At 36.6% G+C, this 14,650-nt stretch overlaps 3 protein-coding genes and 1 pseudogene across 3 annotated transcripts; 1 reads left to right on the top strand and 3 right to left on the bottom strand.

Moving 5' to 3' along the window:
• Positions 1 to 1,960: 1,960 nt before the first annotated feature.
• Positions 1,961 to 4,085, top strand: LOC111904168 (pentatricopeptide repeat-containing protein At3g21470). The gene has a single exon (XM_023899951.3). It carries the CDS (start codon positions 2,136 to 2,138, stop codon positions 3,783 to 3,785), a length of 1,650 nt encoding a protein of 549 aa, XP_023755719.1. The 5' UTR covers positions 1,961 to 2,135; the 3' UTR covers positions 3,786 to 4,085.
• Positions 4,086 to 4,471: 386 nt separating this feature from the next.
• LOC111904197 (protein TRACHEARY ELEMENT DIFFERENTIATION-RELATED 7A-like) lies at positions 4,472 to 5,575 on the bottom strand (annotated as a pseudogene).
• Positions 5,576 to 9,352: 3,777 nt separating this feature from the next.
• On the bottom strand, positions 9,353 to 10,428 carry LOC111904167 (protein TRACHEARY ELEMENT DIFFERENTIATION-RELATED 7A). The gene has a single exon (XM_023899949.2). It carries the CDS (start codon positions 10,292 to 10,294, stop codon positions 9,572 to 9,574), a length of 723 nt encoding a protein of 240 aa, XP_023755717.1. The 5' UTR covers positions 10,295 to 10,428; the 3' UTR covers positions 9,353 to 9,571.
• A 93-nt stretch (positions 10,429 to 10,521) lies between these two features.
• LOC111904166 (pentatricopeptide repeat-containing protein At3g09040, mitochondrial) lies at positions 10,522 to 13,864 on the bottom strand. Its single transcript, XM_023899948.3, has one exon. The coding sequence runs from the start codon at positions 13,740 to 13,742 to the stop codon at positions 10,698 to 10,700; it is 3,045 nt and encodes a 1,014-aa protein (XP_023755716.1). The 5' UTR covers positions 13,743 to 13,864; the 3' UTR covers positions 10,522 to 10,697.
• Positions 13,865 to 14,650: the final 786 nt, after the last annotated feature.

Genomic DNA, 14,650 nt, shown 5'->3' with positions numbered 1-14,650 from the left:
CCCAAATCTTTTATGAGTCCCTTGGTTTTTTTAATGCCTTCAATTGTTTCAAATGTATAAGTCATCTTAGGTTAATATGATCAATCACAATAGAAGTGCGAATAATCTAAGCTGATATCAAGAAATGAGTTAAGATCGAAAAAACATTCACATTCTTCATATTCGTTATTTAAATTATCACCTTCGTACGATGTTGCAGTCGATTTTCTTTTCACAAAGCATTTTGATTATCTAATTGAGTATTTTTTGTTATATATGATCAGTGAATGAATTAGTCCATTTTTGTATGAATAAGGCATTGTTTTAATATATTTGTATACTATTTATATAAGGCTAGGTTATAATATGGATGAAGAACAATTGTATGGACGTGTGAATAATGTTAATTTATGAAAATTACTAAGAGAATATGTTGTTTAGTAATGTGAATACGTTTAATCTCACAGAACTATTGTTATTTTAATGGATTCTCACCAATTCTAATTCATTTTTGTTCTCACTCATCGTTTTTTATTTATTTTAATTCTTACATCATACGATTCAATAAACATCCTGATAACATTATGACAGAATGAGAATAATTAAAAAAAATGTATAATAACCTTATAGACGATTTAATTAGTGAAAATGCTTAATAATTAAAATAATTATATAAGATTGAACGTATTCATATTATCAAACAACATATTTTCTTTATAATTCTCACAGAATAACATTATACACACACCATCCAATTATATAAACAAGTTGTATATTAACAAAAACTAATATTTTCATATTTCAATATACATTTAGTCTAACATATATAGTCACCGATGTATAATCATACTAAAAGTTTGCAAAAATATCATCTTTCGAAAAGTCAATGAACATTACAAAAACATGTGACGTGCTTAGATCAAATCCACGAAGGAACAAAAGCCTCTTTGTTGCCAGAGAGCTTCACCCGTCATCGAACAAAGCATGTCAGAACCACCGAAGTGTTACACAAAAAAGCATGCCTTTTTGTGCCTTACCACGATTATTTAGGGGTTTTTCTATAAGTACCCACTTCTTTTCCAATCCCACCTCCTGATTTGATCTTTTGTCTTTTTGTTATTTTTTTTGTTTTTTAATTGTTTTTAATTCTTTTTTAATTTATATTATTATTATTATAAATTTCATATAAAATTTTAAAATTCGGACGACATTTTTATTTGTTAGTTCTTTTTTAATTTATATATTATTATTATTATAACCATGTACTTTTCATTAACGTAAAAAAAATTGTATTAAACATGGAAGTAAAAGTTTGATTATTATTATTATTATTAAAAGAAAAAATAACAAAAAAACAAAAGGAAAAAAAAAATGATGTCAAATCAAATGTACAAGTTTGATTAGATTGATGATGTAAGGGGGTAAAATCAGCTAAGGGCATTTTCAACCTACCCCCAAACTCCATTTTTTTCCTTTATTTCTTTCTCCATTCTTCTCCAACCCTATCCCATTTTCACCTCCATTTTTGGAGATATGAATAGTATTCCCCCATATATGGTGGAATATTATTCATATCTCCAAAAATGGAGGTGAAGTTTGATTGTCAACTTTAGTCTCTCTTATTTTTATTTTATACATTTTTAGTTTATTTTATCTACTAATTATAATTTAAATGCAATATTTAATATTTATAATATCATGTTATATACTAATTTATATTAATTAATCATAAATATAAAGTTTAGTTAGTAGAGGGGTGTATTTGATGATATATAGAAGTTATAAAAATGGAATATTCTAGAAATATACTTTTTGGAGTAAAAAATAGGGTAGAAAATAAAGTAGGGTTAGAGATGAAATACTATTTACTCCATCTTTTACTTCATTTACAAATAAGAAAAAAAAAAGAAAATTGATTGGAAATGGTCTAAGGTACTTATAGCACAACCGTTGGGTTTTTTTTTTTTTTTTGTAACTAATCTACTCGCACTCCCAAGGACTTGCTCCTTCAAAACCAATGGTTCATGACCCAGTTGAACGTAAAATACAACCAAACAAAATGTGTGAAAATTACATCTGAACAGCTTGAAGGTGATGACGCTTCCATTGAGGAGCTGGTAAGAGACTCCGATGCGATCAAGGAATGACGTAGCAAAATGTGCAGTGAAACCTGCTTAGATTTGAAAATTAATATCCAAACGGACTCCCAGTTAGTCGAAAAAACATCAGTTTTCTGCAACAGGATCTATCACCCAAACCCATCATCAAACTTGTATTCATCCATTAGAGATCACATCTCTAATGGTGCACCAAAAGAAGCCCTTTTAATTTACACCCAAAATCGTCGAAACCCACTTAATCTACTGAGTGTACTCCCTTTGGTTTTCAAAGCTTGTGCAATTCTTTCCCTGACTAACTACGGAAAGTCGCTGCATTCCGAATCAATCAAAGCTGGACTGCTGTCTGATGTAGTGGTGGGAACCTCAATGGTGAACATGTATGCTAAATGCTGTAACGCGATCGACGCCCGCAAAGTGTTTGATGAAATGCCTGTGAAGAACGTCGTCACATGGAATGCCATGATAGGTGGATACATGAAGAATAGAGAAACACAACCTGCCTTACGGTTATTTAACAAGATGTCTGACAGGACATCAGTTTCTTGGATCGAAATGATCACAGGGTATGCAAGAACAGGGGATACAATGATGGCAAGGTCTTTCTTCGATCAAGTTCCATTCCCACTGAAAAATGTGATGACTTGGACTGTTATGGTTGATGGGTACGCAAGTAATGGGGACATGAAAGCTGCTAAAAAAGTATTTGAGGCCATGCCAGAAAGAAACTTCTTCGTTTGGTCATCAATGGTTTCAGGGTATTTCAAGAAAGGTGATGTGGAATCCGGGGAGACCATCTTCAATCGGATTCCATTCCGGAATCTTGTGAACTGGAATTCGTTGATTTCCGGGTACTCTCAAAATGGTCTTTGTGAGAAAGCTCTAGAAGCATTTGCCAAAATGGAATCCGATGGGTTTGAACCAGATGAAGTCTCGTTTGCAAGCGCTTTATCGGCTTGTGCCCAATTGGGGTCATTAAAAACAGGTAAAGATCTTCACGATATGATTATTCAAAAAAGAATCAAAGTGAATATCTTTATTTTGAATAGTTTGGTCGATATGTATGCAAAATGTGGGGATTTGATGAATGCAAGATTAATATTTGAAGACATGATGGAATCTGAAAGAAACGATTCTTGTTGGAACGCGATGATTTCGGGATTTTCAATCCATGGTCATTGTAGAGAAGCTCTTGAGTTTTTTGATAGAATGGAGAAATCGAAAGTGACACCAAATGAAATAACTTTTTTATCAGTTTTATCGGCTTGTGCACATGCAGGATTTGTTGAAGAGGGATTGGAAATATTTGATAAGATGGGGAAATATGGTTTGGTGGCTAATGTGAAGCATTACGGGTGTTTGGTTGACATTTTGGGCAGGGTGGGCAGGTTGAAAGATGCGTATCGGGTAGTGACCGAGATGCCCGTGAGACCGAATGAGTCGGTTTGGGGGGCTTTGCTTGGTGCATGTCGAGTTCACTCGGATATGGAAATGGCAAACCGGGTGGTTGAGAAAGTGAATGCTGAGTTAACTCGGTGTGGTTATGTGGTTATGTCGAATATGTATGCTGCTTCAGAAAGATGGGAAAAGGCAGAAAGTTTGAGGGATTTGATGTTTCGTGAAAGGGTTCAGAAAACAGTCGGGTGTAGTTCAGTTCACTTGAATGATTATGATGGGAACCGGAGCTAGAAAATCATGGGAAGTGAAATCTATAAGTTGATTATAGATATGGCTTCAGGTGAGTTATATTTGTGGCTTTTGGGCTTTGGCCTTGTTAAAGTTTTTATTTTTTATTTTTTTTGGTCATGATGCTATATGATTAGAAGGTATGGCGTTTCGTAAGGCAAGATGCCTTCCATATATATATGTTATATATATGTATAGTCTTTAATTACCGAAATTCATATTCTACTACAGGAGCAACTGGCTACAACATGTATACAGTATACGTGCTTATTATTTTCTCTAATATTTTTGGTTTTCCATGTCTGTTTCCTTGAGTTGTGTTGCATTTAGCGTATGTGCATTGGATTGAGACAATATCTAATAATAATAATAACATTTTAAGATACATACCTTTTTTTTTAAAAATAAAAAATACGATTTCATATTTAAAGAATGTGATCAAGGAAGAGAAATGGTAGATACGGCAACACGATTTACTGAAGTGACAACAATCCGGCAAACTTTTTTAAGCTACACACTTCTTTGAAATCCCCGAATCACCGACCAGTGAAGTCATCATTTGGCATAGAAAGTCAACGCACCTTCATATATAAATCAGTACATAAAAATGAAAAGAGATTACACACAACATTAATTAGTACAAACTTATTTTATTCATTTCACCAATATCTTGCGCCACCATAGAAACTTCAAAAATGCAATTTCAGGGTTAATTTCTTGCCGTGATCAACAATGTAGTAGTTGTCACCAGAATTCAAATGCAACGTAACCCTTTTCTGAAATTCTTTTCCTTATATCTTCTTCATTGTGTACCTATAACGTCTTACACAGAAAGTATCTCAGTTTCAGTCCCATGTGATCCTTGTACTTTACTCTCTATCACCTTTCTGTGCTCATCGATATGCACATTTTCTGCCTTGCGAACCATCTTCTTCTTTTTCTTGAGAAAACACCACAGTGCCGCCATAACAATCGCCACAAAGAAAACACCAGTACATGAGACAAACACCACCACAACGATTGTGGTGCCCTTACCTGGAGCAGATGGAGGTGGTGGTGGTGGTGGAATTGTATGGGGTGGCGGTGGGAGAATCATATGTGAAGGCGATGGTAATGTGCTGCGGTGGTGGGAAAGGGATGGTATGTGGAGGCGGTGGAGAAGTTCTACGGATGGTAGGGGGTGGTGATGATACAAAATGAGGTGGAGATGGTGGTGTTGGGGTGGAAGATGGCGGTGGAGGAAACTGTGGGAAGAAATATTACTTGCAAGTATCATGAGACTTGGTGCACATTTTAAGCTTTCAATGTATTGCAAAACACTTGTCCAAATTAAGTATCACAATAATGGACAATATTATAAGTAGCTAGCTAGGTACCATGCAATATGTCTGTCAAAGAGACATACATCTTGCCAGAAGGAAGGACAGGACAACATTTCATCAGCAAAACCCATTGGACATTTGGATGCACCTATAAAATGTCATTTGTAGAGATCAAGTGCCATTTATGCTATATGCATGCATGATTCGTCCTTTGGGTGTTACTCCTTCATTCATACCTTTCAGACTCTAATTGAATTACACCATTAATATCTTTGATAAAATATGGAAACGATATAATAATTTGGCAGATAGCATACATCAATGATACATAATGACATGCAGAACATATATATAGGAAGGACCTAGGACCTGTTCAGTTCTGTTGACATTGTTAATGTTTTTGTCTTTTATTCCCTTTAATTTGTTTTTAGATTTGGAGCTTACTCCTGTTTTCAGAATATAATCTTGCATTTATTTAGTGGAGATGAATATGCGTTTTGTTGTGAATATTAAGATTAATATTATTTTACAGTCAACGATCGAAAAGAATCTTTTTTGTAACTTTTATCTTTATTTCATGGATTTATAACATTTTTGGTTCTTTTGATTAATCCCCAAACCTTTAAACTACCGTTTGATCGATCAATATGTTAAACACACTACAAGAAAGTGTTGTTTTACTGACAAGATCTTTAGGGACGAGTCGTCAATGTATATATGATTTGCAATGAACACATGTTTTCCCTGTGGTGTTTCTAAAAGATTTTGAATTATTTTGAACTTTCATGGACGCGCAACATGGCGTGGTATAGGCGGGAATTTTTACCTTCCAGTTTCTGTTAACATAAAATTTCCAGACCCAGGAGGTACAACGACAATGTATCGTAGCTAAAAGATATTGTTGCTAACATTTAATTTAAGATTAATGATATATTATAAGTTGATTTTTCTATCTATAATTATTTTTTGTTCAAAAAATAGCACGGCTTTGTTTAGAAGCTACCTAGTGGTTACAACGTAACCTAGATCAAAAAGGGTTTCGATGGTCTCATTATCAAAAAAAAAAAAAAAAAAAAAAAAAAAAAAAAAAAAAAGAAAAGAAAAGAAGGTGTTACTAGTGACTAGTGTTGTCTTGTTTCTTCCCCGTGATAGTGCTTTATATCATTTTGTGTAATTGATTTTACATCATTTTGTGTAATTGAAATGTATACCAGTATCAAAGTAGACTTAAATGGAAATTTATATAATTGTCAAAGAAGTCTTAACTTATTATCTAATGGTTCATAATTTATACTAGTATTGGAGACGATGAATGGTGGGGGCTAAAGGGTAGAGCCTCTATGGTGGTCCCACCGAACAGTCAAATGGAGAGGTTGAGCGGTATAAAATCAAACTAAGTCAAAATCTTGATAAACATCTTCATCTTTTGAACATCCGAAGTTAAGTTTAACTTCATCTTGTGGACTTGTGGACTTGTGAACCGTAGTGCCTAGTGGACTTCTTAACTTTTGATGTTTAGGTGTCTTTTGAAAACTTTAAAAGTTGGTATGATTGGTTCGATGTTAATTTTAGAAAATAGTCAAATTGGTTCGATGTTAACTGTTGAATAAGTATTTGTTACTTTCAAACAGTGGTAGATCTTGTTCCGGATGAGTGGGGTGCATGGTCCCCACGTAAAAATGGGTCCTATCAAGAATAAATATAAATATAAAAAAAAGATTAATTTTAAGCATTGGTCCCCACTTCCAACATCTCATCTTTTTTATTCTTCTCTCCCGTTTTTTCTTTTGAGTATTGACCTAGTATACTAATCCACAAGAACTAGAAACAGTCGAAAGTTATCACTCCACAACCATCGACCACGGTCGTTGGAAACTTAGCACATCTGCACAACTCGACGGCAACACTGCTGAGTCCTGACGTTGCTCACGCTCACCATTGGCTGACTAACACCATTTGTCTCCGCACACGATCCACTATTGTCTCTAGAAATTTTGTAATTTTATTTCCCTTATTTTATTTTATTTTGTGTTCAATTTTCAGAAATGGGTTTAATACTTTGAAATTTGATGTTAGTTCCATTTTTAAACTGAAATGTTCTGCTTTTTTTTATTTCTAAACTAGTTTTTGCTTTGTAAATGCTGGTGATTTTAGTGTCATATTTTAGTGTAATTCTTATTAATAATATTGAGATAGATTAAGCTCCATTTACTAACCGAGACATGAGGTGCGGGGTGCATACGCGGAGTGATAAATATGAACTTAGGAATACGGGGGTCCAAAGGCAGAGCCCATGGGTGTAGTGTTCCAAAGGGTTGCGCCCAAGGTCTAGGGACAGCGCCCCTTGCAGGGTCCAAAGGGCAGAGCCCCTGGTGGTGATGTCATAATAACCAACTAGTAGTGATATCATGATGATGTCATTAGTTGGTTATGTCATGTAAATTCCCGCCAAAACTAGTAGTGATATCATGATGATGTCATTAGTTGGCTATGTCATAATAACCAACTCATTTTCATGCCAAATGCATGTAACTTCTATCAACTAACTTTCAACCGATTTTTTATCATCTTTTTAAGGATGATTGAAGTTCCAAATTCGGTTGGAACATAGATACTCTCGAAAATCATTTTTATGATTTTATCTATCTCTTCAAGAACACCAAAAATAAGGTATTTTTCTGTGTTTCGAATTTAGAAGTAGTTTGACTTCTAAATGGTCATTCTTTGGATTATCCTAAATCTGATTTCGTGATACCCCAATAGGGTTGAAATCATAGATTTTTGAAAAATAATTGCAATCACGATCCTAGAAATATCCAAGTAAATTGATATTCTTAAGACTCCAAAATCTAACAGTAAAATGATTTTTCTTTGATTTGATACTCCCGACTGAGTAATTTGTATTAAATGGGTTTGAAATGATAAATGTAGGATATGGGTTGGGAGAAACCTTAATAGTTAGTCTTCTGTGCAAGTTGAACAAGTTAAGCAACTGTCTCTCCTCTACTAGAAAATATGGTGGTTGCATATATATCTGCAAATTTATTTTGGATTTATTGTTTATTAAAAGTAAGTGCTTTTTAATTCTCAAGATCGTTTTGTAGGATCCAATCTTTTGTGGTGTTTTGTCAGATCAAGATTATAACAAAATTGTTGCATAGATATTGTGTATGCTAGAATGGTTAAAGAGAAAAGTTTCTTCACTTCAACATGAAATGTACTCCATTTGTGCATTCCGGGGTAATTGTAATAGATGTTTTTGAAATCGATTTTAGGATAATCGTTATCAAACCATTTTGGGATGTCAATGTTCAATTGGTCAATTGTGCACACCACTTGACTTCCAGGCTGGATCTGTCACTGCTTTCAAATCACCATAATTTTATCATCCTTATACCATTTTATGGGTCATGCATGTATGTATACTAAGGACATTCATAATTATGATTTAACGGAATGGTTGAATGAGATAGAAAGTTTACTTGGTATCCAATGATTTTATCGGACGTTAGTGAGATGCCAAGTTAACATTTAATGGTAAAATTGTTTAGTTTTTTTTTAAATATTTTTTCATTGAATTTTATAAAGCTAAAAGTTTTTTAGGAATTAATTGATAAGGGTGTATGAAAAATAGAATGCTAATATGGTAATTTATTAACTTTATAGAGTTTAATGTATTTTGGGTGCCTTAACCCCACCTGATGACGATGACTAAACTGGAGTAAAACTTTGTAAGCACCTCCCAATAAGTGACCCAAGTCCAAATCATGGGGTTGCAATCATAGATGGCTAGAAGAAGGGTGTGAAGCAATTTTTTGTGTAGCAGTTCTCCATGGCGAGCCCCCCGTCCATAACCCCACAAATCAGGAATGTCGTTGTGGGTGGTCGGACGACCCATTTTTAATGTATTGTGGATGTCATAATTACATACTAGACATTTGGTCTCTTAGGAATTTGAACGTTGCATGCATTGTTTTAGTTTATTGCATAACTTTTTGTGCCTAAGAACATGAAGTGCCACCTCGTGGTTGATCATGCATCCTGGTTTGTGTTATATATCCTGCCATAGGCTACTAAGAAATACATGATAAATAAAAAGATATACTCCATATAACTTATTTTATTTCTTAATTCTAAAAAAATCACAATTTTATGTTAATTAAAAGAATGTTTTCAAGAAACCGTAGATTCATTAAAACGAAATTCTTGAAATATTATGCTCGACCCCGAAGGACCAGATACCAACAATACTCGGGCAAACTCAAATACACGTTTCTTTGAAACCCTCAACTAGTCAACCTCTTTGTCAATTGCCAAAGAAAGTCAACCGCAAATTCATATACACATGTACATAACAATAAAAAGAATCTCACACAACATTAATACAAAGTTTTATTTCAATTTTTTACAAATTTGTTTTGAGTTGATTATAGCTTGCGCTGCCATAGAAACTTTTGTAATCCGATTTCAAGACTTCTGACCAGGTAGGTGGTGATGGCCGGAACTAGAGGATGGTTCTCCAGCATCAACCACACCTGCAGCAATATTGCCGGAATTCAAATGCAACCCTTTTCTGAAATTCTCCAACTCACTCTTCCTTATATCTTCTTCAATGTGTATATCATCTTCCACAGAAAGTATCACACTTTCAGTCCCATTTGGTCCTTGTACCATTCTCTCTGCCACATGTCGGTGTTCATCAATGTGCACATTTTCCGCCTTGCGAACCATCTTCTTCTTCTTCTTGAGAAAACACCACAACGCCGCCACGACAAATGCCAAGAAGAAAACACCACCACACGAGACAAACACCACCACAATGATTGTGGTATGGTTTCCCGGAGCAGCTGGAGGTGGTGGTGGGATGGTATGTGGTGGTGGTGGAGGGATCCTATGTGGAGGCGGTGGTGGGATGGCATGTGGTGGTGGTGGAGGGATTTTATGTGGAGGAGGTGGTGGTGGGATGGCATGTGGTGGTGGTGGAGGGATCTTATGTGGAGGAGATGGTGGTGGTGGGATGACATGCGGTGGTGTTGGTGGCACAGCATGTGGTGGTGGTGATGGTGGTGGGATAGTATGTGGAGGCGGTGCAGAAGGTGTAGGGGTTGCAGGAGGTGGTGGTGATGCAAAATGAGGAGATGGCGGTGGAGGAAAATGAGGGAAGTAATATTGAGTTTGATAAGAAGCCATTTTGTAATTCGTCAATTTGAAAAAGAGATGAGTGAAATGGATAATGGATTAATTGAATTGATGTGTAGCAAAGGGTAGAGTGGTTGGTATTTGTAGTAGACGATCGAGGAGATTATTACTTGCAAGTATCAAAAGACTTGGTGCACATTTTAAGCTTCGCTTATTTTGCAAAACACTTCTCCATATTTTAAGGTTTGAATATTTTAAATCTTGGAACAATGACACCCTAAGGGAAACTCTAGTCTTCTATTTCTTTTAAGTAATTAAACTAAAATGTTGAAAATAATAAAATAATACAGGGTTAACATGGATCAAGTTGGGTTGGATTGATAAACCCATCACACCCTCATCTCCAGTCTTTTACATAAAATAGTGATCTTCAACTCCTTAATCTGCCATAGCATCAAGAACACCAGATTTCATCCTTCATCACTCCTTTCAATTCCTTCAAAACCCCATATATTTCCCCTGAACTAGAATGCAACTCATCTCCCGAAACAAATAAATGAGTCTCTCCTCCCAATTTAATCCAACTACATCCAGGATGCTTCTTAACCCCCTTCTCTTTCATCTCCCTCCTCACTAAATTCACCTCCTCCCAATTCCCAGAAGCCGCATATATATTCGAAAGCAACACATAAGAAGCCGAACTTTCAGGCTCCAAACTCAACAACTCTTCACTCGCCCTTTTCCCCCTTCTTTTATCCCCATGAATCCTACACGCACCAAGAAACGTAGCCCAAACAACCGCATTCGGTTTAAACTCAAGTTCATCGATTATCTCCTCGGCCTCTTTCAAATAACCCCATCTCCCATAAAGATCAATCAAACAAGAAACATGATCCATACGCGGTTTAATCTTATAAAAACTTGTCATTGTATCAAATACTTCACGCCCTTCTGACACCTTTCCCGCGTGACTACACGCCATGAGCACTTCAAGAAAGGTGACATCATCGGGCTTCACGGTTGACTTTCTCATTTGGTCAAACACTTCCAATGCGTTTTCCACGTACCCGTTTTTCGCGTACGCGCCAATCATCGAGTTCCATGTGATGACATCTTTTTTCGTGACCATTTCTTTAAACACTTGTGAAGAGCTTGTGATATCTCCGCATTTAGCATACATGTCGACTAATCCACTCCCGGTCAACTCATCCGAGTCAAAACCCGTATGGAAAACAAGTGAGTGGACCCCGCGCCCATCCGGTAGAGACGCTGACGTGGCACATGCTTTCAGGACACTGACAAAAGTTGCTTGATCCGGCATTGAATTGTGTCTTCTCATTTGTTGGTATATCGCGAGCGCCTCGTCACCGGAATCGTTTTGGGCAAATCCGGATATTGCAACGGTCCATAAAACCGTGCTCTTGGGAATTGATAATTCCGAGAGCACCACCATGGAATCTGATTCCGCCCGGGATTTGAAATACATTCCGAGAAGAGATACTGAAAAGAATTCATTTTCAAAACCGTATTTTATCGCTAAATTGTGAATTTGTCTACCGAGATTTAATTTGGAAGGCTCGTTGCATCCATCTAATATGCTTGCTAATGTAACTTCTGATGGAATCAATCCTTGAAACTGCATGTTCCTAAAAAGATTTACAGATACCTCGATGTTACTGTGAGCATATCCAGAAATTAAAGCGTTTATAGAAGCTACACTTTTCACCGGAATGGAATCGAAAACTTTTTGAGCATCGGAAACAACCCCACACTTGGAATACATATCAAGAAGAGAGCTTCCAGCATAAAGACTGGTTTCCATATTATATTTGACTAATAGGGAATGCAACTGTTTGCCTTTGTTTAAAGATTGAATGTTTGCAGAAGCACTGAGTATGCTTGCAAAGCAGTATTCATCAGGGGCAAACCCGTCATTTCGCATTCTCTGAAACATACTGAAAGCCAACTCTTCTTCTTCTTCCTGAACGAACCCAACAATAATTGCATTCCAAGAAACGTTATCTCGGTTCTTGATCATGTTAAACTGTTTTATAGCATCGTGTAAAGAGTTAGACTTCGCATACATGTCTACTAATGCATTTCCCACAAATAAGTTCATATGCAACTTGTTCTTGATGACAAGGGAATGAAATTGTTTCCCAATTTCAGGATTTTTTAGAGAAGAAGATGCACTTAGAACGCTGGTGTAAGTGAATTCATCAGGTTGGAAACCAGAATGTCTCATGTTTATGAATAGACTAATCACTTGATCAGAATCTTTATTCTGGGCATAACCTCCAAGCATTGTGTTCCATAAAACGATATTTTTCTCATCTAATGCATCAAAGACATTCCTAGCTGAGCCCATTTCTTGACATTTTGCATACATATTGATTAAGGCACTTCCCACGTAAACACTGGAAGATAACCCTCGTTTGGTTGCTTGAGCATGAACTTGTGAACCACAGTCAAGATCATATGTATTTGCAATGGCACTCAAAACACTTCCTAGAGTGGACCTTGTGGGTTTCAGATCAAATCTAGTCATGTTTTGAAAATAATCAATAGCTAAATCGTAATACCCTTCACGGGCATGCCCTGAAATCATGACATTCCATGCTACATCATTTGGATTGGGCATTTTGTCGAACAGATGGCGTGCATCATCAAGATGTCCTGATTCAACACATGCGCTTATGACAGTTACGAATGCTACTTGGTCTGGTATATGGCCCAGTTTCAACATATCGTGGAATAATCTTAGTGCCTTTTCAGGAAAACCAACTTGAACATAACCAGCAATCATCGCTGTCCAAGAAACGGTGTCAGGGCATACAGACCCATCAAATATCTCACATGCATCATGAACAAGGCCACATTTTGAATACATGTCGATAAGTGATCCTTCACAAAAGGAGTCACACATGAACCCTGTTTTGATAACGTGTGCGTGTACTGTTTTCCCAAACACGATGTCCGTCAATCTAGCACAAACCGATAAAACAATCGCATAAGTGAACTGATTTGGATACACCCCAGAAACCTGCATATCGCAAAATAGTTGTCCGACTTTTTCTAACATTCCGCGCCTCGAGTACATTGATAAAATTGGGTTCCAAGACAGTGTATCTTTTCGTTCCAACCTCTCGAAAGCTTTCTGAGCAAAGGCCATGTTGCCGCATTTTGAATGCAAATCGACAATGGCATTGCCAAGTTTCCCTTGTGAATCGAAACCAAGTAGCAAACTTTGGGCATGGATGAGTTTAACGGCTTTGGAGGCGTGTTCGAGTCTTTGAGGCAATTCGTCGAACAGCCTGCGGGATTGAATTTGTTTGCAGTTCTGCAGACATATTCTTAGAAGACGGGTGTATGCCTCATCTTCGAGGTTCAAAATGGGTTGGCAGAATCTCCGCCGATAGGTTAACTGTTGCAAACTTGGAACACCGGGGCTGCAAAAAGTTCGTTTCGTTAACTTGATATATGTTCTTTTGTGACGCATCTTCGGGCGAGTTGGACATGACTCTGTAAGGCACTACCGAGTATAAACTATAAAAAGGTGCGATTCATTTGTCAACCTACAATCTTATGGTGATATAAACTATAGACGCCGACAAACTGCTTAAAATAAAAATGTCTTTTATCCTTTGTATGTCATTTGACAATATATTATACGGATAATAACTTGAAAGCTAATCAACTATATTCTTCATACATGTTTATAATTTAATTTTTTCCTTTATATAAATTTGTCATTTAATATTTTTTTTAATGCATTGGTAACTTTTAAACTTGTTTTTTGTTTAAAATATATCATTATTACCTGCAATAGTAGATAAAACCTATTTTGCGAGAGTTTTAGTTCCACCTCCGGCGACATTTCCGACATTCTTTACCTCTGGCGACATCTCTGGTCATCTTCTCCTACCACATCAGATCTTGAACACACTTGCAAAGGCTTTGGAAGTCGTGGATGCTCTTAACCATGAAAACTACATCTTCCAAATCATATTCTCTATCGCAACTCCTTCTACAATATATCCTTCGTCGGACGTCCACAGTCTTGCCACCTCTAAACCTCCATCATCATTTGTAACATTCAGACCTTTAAGGTATGAATTTTAAAGTAGTTTATAAGCTTTGGATGGCTTCGACGTGGCATGACCTGCATGAGACACATATCTCATTTATACCATCACGACATGGGCACTTAGTGGCCACGACGCGATGACGGGTCGAGGTTAAACTGTAGCAACTGGTTCCTGGTACGTAGGACCTATCTAAGTAATTTACATTTTTAGCCTTGGACTCGGCGAGTTGTAGGCCCGACTCGCCGAGTAGAGCCGGGATATTGAGCACACTTAAGTTGGCGACTCAGCGAGTCCATATTCTGGACTCGGCGAGTCCCCG

Source organism: Lactuca sativa, chromosome 1 (genome assembly GCF_002870075.4).
Source record: "Lactuca sativa cultivar Salinas chromosome 1, Lsat_Salinas_v11, whole genome shotgun sequence".
NCBI classification, from domain to species: Eukaryota; Viridiplantae; Streptophyta; class Magnoliopsida; order Asterales; family Asteraceae; genus Lactuca; species Lactuca sativa.
This window is presented reverse-complemented; position numbering and strand designations above follow the sequence as displayed.

Excerpts from the sequence above, each read along its gene's own strand:
- LOC111904167 (XM_023899949.2), bottom strand. The coding sequence starts at position 10,294 with ATGGCTTCTTATCAAACTCAATATTACTTCCCTCATTTTCCTCCACCG.
- LOC111904168 (XM_023899951.3), top strand. The coding sequence starts at position 2,136 with ATGTGCAGTGAAACCTGCTTAGATTTGAAAATTAATATCCAAACGGAC.
- LOC111904166 (XM_023899948.3), bottom strand. The coding sequence starts at position 13,742 with ATGCGTCACAAAAGAACATATATCAAGTTAACGAAACGAACTTTTTGC.